Genomic DNA, 9,708 nt, shown 5'->3' with positions numbered 1-9,708 from the left:
CTCACTGGGGTGAGGTGGTATCTCATTGTGGTTTTAATTTGCATCTCCCTTATTACAAGTGATGTTGAACATTTTTTCATATGCTTGTTGGCCATTTGCATTTCCTCTTTGGAGAAGTGGATTGACACCTTCTTATGGATTCTTCTTTAGGATTTGCTGTCTTCAAGCTTTCTCTTCAAGTCCTGTGAAGCTGAAATAATAAGAGAGATCCCAAAGTCCAGTCAAACCTTGAAGGAGTCTTCCACTCTCCTTAGGAAGCCAATAGGAACAAGGCAAATACCCAAAGAAAAAGGAGGTTCAAAATGATCTTCCTGACCTTGAATACTTCCAGTGATGGGGAACTCACTACCTTTTCACTCTCAGTGTTTTGTTCAGAAACACTGGACTATGATTAGTTCCTAAGACATGATCTGGATATCTAGGGGGCTGGGTCTGTCTGCCTGATCTTCAGGGTTCTGGCACTGGAAAGCATACAATTCCATCAGATACACCAGATAGTTCTTTTTTTTTTTTTTTTTCTTAGTTTATAACATTGTGTTTGAATAGAAGCTAACTGGGGAATGTATGTCTTCTGGAAAGAGTATTCAGATACAGGAGGTAGCGTATAAAAGGATGACATTTTAAGGAGGATATGAAGGGTTTGTATAACAAAAGAATCTTGTTTCAAGAAACCTGATGCGAAGATGGGGGCAGGGATCGTAGCAAGCACACTCAGAGTTGAAGAGCACACATGAACACAGGCACTGTCACACACCAGGAACAAGAAAAACTGGTAAATGCCAAGTAGAAAGTGGCGATGTTGGCTAGATTTATGTGGATGTGAGGTGAAGCAAATGGATTTGGCCTGGATTTGGAGAAGTGGGGCGTGGGACAAGGTGCTGGGACGGAGGCATTTGAAGGTGGTAGGAAATGGCCCGGACATGGTGGGTACCTACCGGCGCAGTGAGTCTGAGCAGGCCCTCTCGGGTGGTTGAAGGGTTTGGGGGAGCCTGTCTTTTTAAGGATCATACCCTGGGACCTCCTTGCAGAACTCCAGCGGCCCGTCCTGTGGGCTTGTCCATGGCAGCCTTGTCCAAGGCTTCTGGCCTATGGGTATATGTTTCGCAAAGATCCTCTCACCAGAGAAGCCTAGGAATTGGCAGGATTTATATTTTGTACCATGTGCAATGTGAAAAGTACAAGCAGGAACTCTTTTTTGGCATTTTTTTTATTACTGTTTTTTAAAAAATAACATTATCACTTGTTTACATATCCAAAGTGAAAAGCATAAGCATACCATGTAACACAATTTCAAGAAGGTTGGACCCCACATTTGGGAATCCTTGTGAGTACTGTATGTGACTGCCACTGTCCAGTGCATGATGAAAACAGAAAAAAAGAAAAAAACAAGAACAAGGACTTTTCACTGACGAGCATGGTGGGGTGGTTAGGGTTGGGTTGGATTACATTCATTCGACAACTCTGTGACGCTTCAGGAAACTGGTCTTCATGCCATTCCCCCCTCACTAGCTGGGTTTCAGGAAGGTTATCTAACTAAGATAGTTGAGCCTGAGTTTTCTTTCTCTTTTTCATTCTCTCTCACGTGTCCACTGCTCACATACAGCAGCCGGAAATGACACATTGAAGTGAGTCACCAATGCGGCTGTGAGTCACCCTGTAATTGGGGAAAGTTCTGTCCTGCTAGGTCGTGCAGCCCCTTGCACGCCTGCTCCTAAATATATTGGAAAATTTTGAAATCACTCTGTTCTCGCTCTGGTCCTTCTCACCCACCACCTCCTTGTGGCCCCTAAAGTGGGCTGAAGTTGGAAACCTTGGCCGAGTCCTAATCTATCCAGTGTAAAGGCAAGGAGTGGAAAGAATGAGGGGGTTCGGGCAGCCACGAGGTGGCAGTGTGGGCCCCACCATGCTTGTCGCCCAGGAGGGTATGACAGTCCCACGGGCAGACTCCTGTGATGCAATAACACAGACTACAAAGGAGCTCGATAAGCAGGCTTAAATAATACATTTTTCTTGATAATCCTCTTTCTCTCTAACAGACACACAAGGACAAGGATGTAGATAAATATTCAAGCATACCCTCGGCATCCATCCCCCCCACAGGCTTGGAGCCAAGAGCTCACCTTTCTTCCTCTAGTCCTACAAAGTTTGTGGGAAGCAAAAATCTGCTTCTATGAGTAAACAAGTCACCTACACTCCAAAATAACAGGTGCACACTTCCTGGGACCAGGCCACGGTGGGTCTCTGACTGGGTAATTGCTCGGCCAACCCATAGCACCTCTGACCCCGGAAGGATGGACCTTGAAATGAAAGGGTGCTTCTTCCTTTGGCCTCTGGCCTGCCGCCAGCCTCCTCAGCAGTGGCAGACAGTGCAGGAATGATAGCAACGTGACTGGAACACAAATCATTTCTACCAAGCACACAAAAGCTCCTGTAAGCCTCGCCGTGCCCTCCTGCCAGGGTCTCAGTGGGATCCGGGTCTGAGGCCCGAGTGGGCAGAGCCACAAGCATGAGCAGCTGTGCACCCGGCTCTGTGAGCATTACGGTCTGGGCTGGCGCCCTCAGGGAGCTGGGTGTTGGAGATCTCACCCCGAGTCACCCCTCGGGATTTAACTCCAAGGTCTTCTTTCCCACTCACTCTCCTGAGAGGCTCAGGTCCAGAAGGCAGATTTGAAAGATTTACCAGTAAGAAAAAAAAGGCAATTGTCTTTTCTTCCTTCAAAAAGTTTCATCAAAATTCAGAATTCCTCTATCCAGAGTTGCTTCTCTGATCCTTCTCCAGTTCTGTCCCAGATGAGGCCTGTTTGGTTTCCACTGTCAGGGCTCCATCACTTGGCCCATGAAAAGGACTGTTCCTGAGGATGGGAGAATCATGGGAGATGAGAACCGGAAAGAACGACATAGCTGCTGAGCCCCGTGTAGGATGAAGGGAGACGTGAGAAGGTGGGAGAGGTCAAGTCAGCGGCATCGGAGACTGAGCTAGAGCTAGATCTCAGGGGCTACCTCTCGACACTGTCTGTGAGGACCTCTCCTCAGCAGAGGAAGTGGGACTGAGTTAGGGCCCTTGCCTGAGGCCCTCCTGGGAACCTGCACTTGCCTGTGGGGTCATGCTCACCTGTGGGGTTGTGCCGCACCACAAACAGGAAGGGTCTGTCCATGATGATCTCCTCGGGGGCCATTCGGGCTGAGACTATGAGAGCTGGAAGAGAAGGGACAGGGTCTTAGGACAGAGGGACGTCAGCACGGCCTGAGCTGATCACTAGTGTCCGTGACACCAGGCTCCTGTCGGGAGGCAGCACTGATGATGGTTTTTATGAGGCGTGGTGGTTCTCCTGAACAGGAACCTTGAAAGTTTAGGGAACTCCTCTGAGGCTCAGTTTCCTCTGGGAGTGTGGTGGAGATCTCTCAACTCTGCTTACAAGCACATTTATCTAAACCCTTTCAGGGCTTACTGATAAGCAGGTTCCTCCTGCGGGCTAGCCATTGTAAGTACATCACCGCTTTCCTTAGGGGGGCCTTTACGGGGGGGGGGGGCCCTCCTGGGAGCCTTGGCCTGAGGCTCCCAGAAACTGCCCTGACTCCAACCCACCTGTGGAGGAGGAGGCCACTGTGCCACTCTCGTTCACCTTGATCTTGACTTTCTGCAACGCCTGTGATAAGTAGAGTTGCTCTTGATCTGAAACAGGCAAATGTGAGAGTAGCTGAAGCAAAGTTCGCAGGCAAAGGCCCCACTGTCCTCTTAGGAGCCCTCCAGTCCTCCAGGACAAGAGAAAGGACAATCTCTTACCTGACAGACTTGTGAAGTCCGCCTGGTTTGCATTAAACATGTCAGTCATCCCCAAGTTCTCCAGGGGGCCCCTGAGGTCAATTTCACTCTTCAGAGAGAATCTGTACACAGAATGAGGAAAATTCAAATTCAGGCTGCCCCCAGCTGCCAGCACCACCTGACCCAGCCCCAGATCAAGTGTCCCCCCAGCAGCCTGAGAGGGTGGGGGCAGATGTGAAGGTGGAAGAGAGAGGCTTGTTTTGTTTTTTGTTATTTTTTCAAATTTGTTTGCAAGGTCTCTCTCCTCACTGGAGGTTTCTAATATTAATGAACATTCTTCTGCAATCTCCCCTCCTCCTTGAACCTATGACTAATTGCTTGCTCAAATAAAGCAGTCGTTTCAGCATAATTTTATTCAGTCTGGTTGGGGGGCCAAGGGAACATTTTCCCACAAGGCTATTTGAAAGAAAAGCTGGCCTGTAAAGTGTTATTTCTAAGAGCTAACCTTGAAGAGGACTCAAGCAGTGAGGCTTTGGGGTGCTCTCTGCTTCCCACCAGGGCACAACTAATTACCTTGATTTTTGAAACAGGAGGAAAGAGAGAGAAAACTGACTAAATTCTCTTCGTTCTCCCCAACCAGGCATTACAGCATCTGGAAATTGGGAGCCGGTGTGGTGGGAGGCTTCTGTACAATTCTAGAATTACCTAGTCTCAGCCTTTTGACCTTCTTTGTTTCTGCAGAAGGGATTTTAAGACCTGCTTTATTGGAGGCCAGCTAGACGCTATAGTGGGGCTCCTCAGTCTGCAGAAAGTGGCTCCTTTGTTCCCGTTGTCTGGATACTGACTTGGGCTGGCGTGGGGAGCGGGGGACACCCATAAAAGGGTGTAGACTGATTTATCCCTCCATCTCCATCACTTCTCTGACTCTCTCCTCATCTCACTTGCATTCTGAGGGTGGGATGAGACCCTGTGGAGCGCAGTTTAGAAAAGCAGAACTGGGTGGAGGGATGATGAGGGAAATCTTAATCAAACCCAGGCTTGTGTGTGTTTCCCATCAGCCTCCCACATGTGTCCCTGCCCTGCAAACGTCAAGTCTGGGAAACACTTTAGAGGTGGTATTTTAGGGGGCGGGGGTGAGGGGAGGTAGAAGGGATGAGGATAGTGGCAAGTGTGGCTTACTTGGGCAGAACCAGGAGGCGTGGGAGTCTGGTCATATTCCCTTTCCAGTGGCTGATGAGCTGGGCATCCAGGATGCTGGTGAGGGCAGAAAGAGGCACTTCTTTCTCATAGGGAGCCGCGATGAACATGCTGATGGTGTCCCCGTGGTAGGGCAGTTCCAGGATGTCGTAGTAATGGCCATCGGGGGTAGTGAACTCAGCTGTGAAGACACCAGCAGTGCTTGTTGAGTCTAACCCAGCACTGGGTTTCCAACGAGTCCTCTTGGCCCTTTCATGCTTTCTGGAATCCAGCTGCCCATCCTGGTTTTTGAGCCCTCCCACACACTACACTTCCCTCGTCACTGTTTTTATTCAGGTTTCCTTTCTCTTCTGCCAGTTCTCTTGTCTTCTGATTTCTCTGCCTCATTTTGACCTTCTCTAACTACTCCCCCACACTCAGCCACACATTCACCCCAGCCCTCATCTCCTTAGTCTCAACTTCCACACAGCCCTCTCCTCTGCAGGGAGGAGGCTTGTAGACCCCAGGTGATGACACCGAGCATCAGAGAGAGGGGTCTGGTGGACAAAAGTAGATCTGCAAAAATTTCTGGATCTCCGCTGTTCCAATGACCCTGGGGTCTCCTACTTGGGGAGCCTTTGTCAAAGCAGGGGTATATTCTAGGCTACCTCCTCCCAGAAAAGGGGGGCTCTTGGGCAAGAGGCGCAAGTCTTGGGATGTGGGGAAGGGATTCTTGCACTTACTGTAGTTGAACTTGCTGGTTTGAGCCATCATGGGCACAGAGATGGTGCTGCCATCGGACTTGTAGAAGAGGCGTTCGTGGGTGGCCTTCTTGGGGAAGGGTGTCTTCCACTGGCCATTGAAGTAGAGGGCATTTACTAGCACCAGATGTGTCAGCTGGTCCACAGTCCCTTCTCCAAGTAAGTCAGTGATCATGCCTATGAGAAAGCCAGGGGATTGGGAATGAGCTCGTTTTTTTTTTTTTTTTTTTAATCGTGTGGAGGGTTCCCTTCAACTCCCAGTCCGCAAACGGATGTGTGTCTGTTAGAATGATCCAATTAGATGGCAGATGGGGGTTTAAGTGAAACCATCTAGTTGCCTTGAGAGAGAGGCTTCCAGTTCACGCCACTTCTAGGCCCACGGGTCCTGTCTTACATCAGACCTGGGAATGTAAGTCTTCCCTCACTTTGCTCCCTCAGTTGCAGTCTCTAAGGGCTATGTGGTTATAAAAAACCTGTTTATGTCAGTTCTTAGGACATCTTTCAACACTTTCTAGGGATTGCCTTTAGAGCATGCTCAAGAGAGGGCTACTAAACACATGACACTTTGGCTCTCAAAGCCCTGGACTTCTATCTGCAGACAAACGCATGCTGGGAGCTAGCAGCCGAGATACCTGGGCCAGTTTCCAAAGCCCTGGGAACCAGCCTCCTTTCCCTGCCGCTCACCTTTTGTGTGTTTCTTCACCCAGTCATTGACGATGAACCTGGCTCTCTCCACCTCTGAAAAGTCCACCTGCTTGACTGTGGTGTGGAACAGCCTGAAGAAGCGGGACATGAAGCCCGGGACTAGCTCCAGATCCCGCTGGACAAAGATGGCATTGGCAGTGCTGATCTCATCCTTGTTCCACGGCCCCAAGAGTTCCTTGTACAGCTGACGGAGGGCAGACGCCATGCCCTTCTCTGTGCCAAGGAAAGGAGGAAAGACTCGGTGAGCCCCTTTTGGGCAGAGGGCTCCCCTCAGGGCCAACGTTCCCCCATGAAAGGCCCAGCCTTGCCCCCATGCCTAGTTGCTGCTCTCCCGGGGTCTCTGGAAGGAGATTTCAGGTCCTATCCCTGTCTTTGGGTTAGAACAGTTTTCTCTGTTTAGCTTTTGTCTTACAGTAGTAATAGGAATGCTAAACATCTTATATGCACGCCCAATTCAATCTCAGCCTAATGGCAACTTCCTGTGGTAGATCCTTTTATTGTACCTATTTTGTAGATGAGGAAACTGAGGTTCAGCAGGGTGATGGCCACCAACCCGTAAGTGGTAAGACGAGACTATTTACAGCCCCTGCCTGTGTACCTGGGGGCCGAGCAAGGATCACAGGGCCGACGTGTGCGGTGGGAAGGTGAGGGTCCTTCCTGCACAGGGCAGCGCCTGGTCTGGTCTTTCCTCTGCTTTGGGCTGGCCCACCCCTGGTCCAGAAGGGCCCCTCCCGCTCGCCTCCTCTCACCATTGGTCTTGAATCCCATCGCCGCCTGGATCTGCCGCTGGGTTTCTCCAGCTGTTGTCAGCTGCAGCATGGCCATCACTGACGCCACCCCATAGGGGGAGAACGCCACGTTGCGGTCCTCGGAGGCCTGGGCCACCTGCCGGAACACCTTCAGGCCAAAGTCTGTGGCCAGGTGAGCTGCCTGAGACTGGCGGTGGAGGGAGGCGGACCCCTCGCCAAAGATGAGGGCCAGGCCCAGGGCTAGGCAGGCAAAGACCGGAGACACCTGCATCCTGGGAGTGGAAAAGGCTCCATGAGGGAATAGTCCCAGAAGACTGGCAGGGGGCAGGGGATGGCATTTGACCAGGGGCCAGACCCCAGTATCTAACTGGAAGGTTAGAGTGAGTGAACACAAGGGGAGACTCAGTGAGAAGCCACACCGGTTGGGGGTCGGAGCGCTCCCCTCAGACTTAGCCTCCCTGGGGGAAACCTGGGAGCAGGGCGGCAAGTTCTCCACCTTCCTGACTTTCCAGGACGTTGCAGAGCTAGATTGTAACATCTCTGACATGTCTGAGGCTTTTTGATTCCCTTATGATGCTTTCACAACCAGAGTCAGCAGGTGTGAAAACTCCCTTTCCTTAGATGGGAACGGAGAGCATCTCCGTGGAGAGGGCGGCACAGGGGCCGTGCTTCTGGGCAGTGGGCTGTCGGGGCTGGCCTCTGCCCTCTGCCCGTAGCCACTGCTGCCACAGTACGGTAGACTCAGGGTGCAGTGGGGTCGGGGGGCAGAGGGAAAATGGAGGTCTCGCTGGAGGCAGTTCGGGTGGGAGGTTAGTCGCCGCCTCAACCTGAAGTAAGAGATGGAGAGAATTTGCGTTTTCCTTACCTGAACTTCTCAAGGTGCCTTGTGATTGGCAGTTTGTCCGCTGTTGCTGGCGCTGCTGCTGGTGATCCCGAGGCCCTGGGGAGGGGTGTGGCCCTCTTGACAGTGCTCTTGACTGCAGCCAGAAGCAGCTGTGCCCCTATGAGGCAGTCACCTCCCTTTATACCAGATGTGGCAGGAAGTAGATGAACTCATGGTCCGGCCCCACCCACTTTCTGGCGCTGGCTATCTGTCTGAAGAGCAGGCCCCTCAGCGCCTCCCCGTGGGACGGCTGTGGCGTGTGTGTGTGCACGTGTGTGCGTGTTGCTGCCTGTGTACGCGTGTGGGGCTCAGGAGAACTGAACAAACCCTGATCTGGCCAGTCTCTCCTTGGATGTCATGCCAACTTGACCCTTGGCAGAGCACATAGTCCAAACTGCCCAGTGTTTCTTGGCAGTGCTCAGCCCGGGGGAGAAACAGCTTACACGTCTGCATTTCCTGTGGAGAAACGGGTCACTGTCTGCTCTCAAAGAAGCTAACGGTCCTGTCCTGTGGCTGTGCCCCCCTTGACCTGCGCCGGTGCTGCCATCCAGGCGACTGTCAACCTGAAAGGAACACACTCCCTCCTCGCGGCCTCACCCCCCAGCCAGAGGGCACAGTGTGCCAAGTGAGCGTCTGGGTCTGGCTGTCTAGGACATGAGCCCTGCAGAGCGCTCCTGTCTTGCCTCTTCCCTGCCAGGCACCTGCCCTGGGATGATGCATGGCTGAGTCCCCCATGGGCCCAGACGCTGCCAGTGCCCCCAAGGGCTCTCTCTGTGTCAACAACCCTGTCTGGTGCGTGTCTGAGGTGTGCTGGGAGGCTGAGAAGAACCAAGGGTTGCCGGGGAAAAGCAAGCAGCCTGACCTCTGGGTTTCCTTTCTTGGAGCTGCCTGCCATGACAGGGAGAATTATGCCTTATCCCTTTCCTCCAGAGCCAGGCGGGGCTGGAGCAGGGGAAGTAGCGCAGAAGTGAAAGAGTCAATTCATGGAGGGTTTGGGTGGGGGCACTTCGAGGGCACTGGAGTGGGGAGTGGAAGAGTGACCAGAAATCCTGTAGAGACGCTCAGTAAGGTGAATGTGTAGGGCCAGACCAGTGCAGCTGAGGGCTCGGTGCATCAGGCTTCCCGGCTGTGTGGCCTGGATGCTGTGGACAGAAGGGTGGCTTGAGGGATGGTAGGGATGGTGCTTGGGGACCTGGGGGCCCACCCTCTGTCCTGCTCTCTGTAGGTGGCAGGTTTAGCTGGGTGTATCCATAGCAACAGCCGGTAGCAGAATCATAGGAAGTTGAAGTGGGTGGTAGTGTCGGATATTTGTTTTGGATTTTCTCAGTAAACAGATTCCAAGGGCAACCGGTGCTGGACAGCCCTCGTCTTCTCTCTGCCTCGTCTTTGTTTTCTCTGTTGGCCCTGGAGTCAGGTGGGGGCATGTGGGTGGCAGGGAAAGAAGGGGAAGCCTCGCTGGGAAAGTCAGGATCCCTGCCTGACCAGCCCCGTCCCAGGGGACTGCTGCTGTGCGGGACCTTTGCCGCTTCTCCACCTGGGCTGCGTCCCAGAGAGCACCTTTAGGTGCGAGGAGGGCAGGTCCTCCTAACTTCTCTGGGGTGGGAAGGACAGAGAAGGACAGAGAAGTCCAGCCCCCAGTTCATCGCCTAGATGCCCAGAGTGCCTTGTTCT

The 9,708-nt window shown here is 52.4% G+C and overlaps 1 protein-coding gene across 1 annotated transcript; it reads right to left on the bottom strand.

Annotated features, from left to right (window-relative positions):
- Positions 1 to 1,231: 1,231 nt before the first annotated feature.
- Positions 1,232 to 8,118, bottom strand: SERPINE1 (serpin peptidase inhibitor, clade E (nexin, plasminogen activator inhibitor type 1), member 1). The gene is made up of 9 exons (XM_004688256.2): positions 8,020 to 8,118; positions 7,155 to 7,426; positions 6,385 to 6,618; positions 5,683 to 5,877; positions 4,943 to 5,141; positions 3,785 to 3,885; positions 3,587 to 3,673; positions 3,113 to 3,196; positions 1,232 to 2,852 (listed from the first exon to the last, which is right to left on the bottom strand). Exons 2-9 carry the CDS (start codon positions 7,423 to 7,425, stop codon positions 2,815 to 2,817), a joined length of 1,209 nt encoding a protein of 402 aa, XP_004688313.1. The 5' UTR covers position 7,426; positions 8,020 to 8,118; the 3' UTR covers positions 1,232 to 2,814.
- Positions 8,119 to 9,708: the final 1,590 nt, after the last annotated feature.

Source organism: Condylura cristata, unplaced genomic scaffold (assembly GCF_000260355.1).
Source record: "Condylura cristata isolate star-nosed mole 26May11 unplaced genomic scaffold, ConCri1.0 scaffold00024, whole genome shotgun sequence".
Lineage (NCBI taxonomy): Eukaryota > Metazoa > Chordata > Mammalia > Eulipotyphla > Talpidae > Condylura > Condylura cristata.
This window is presented reverse-complemented; position numbering and strand designations above follow the sequence as displayed.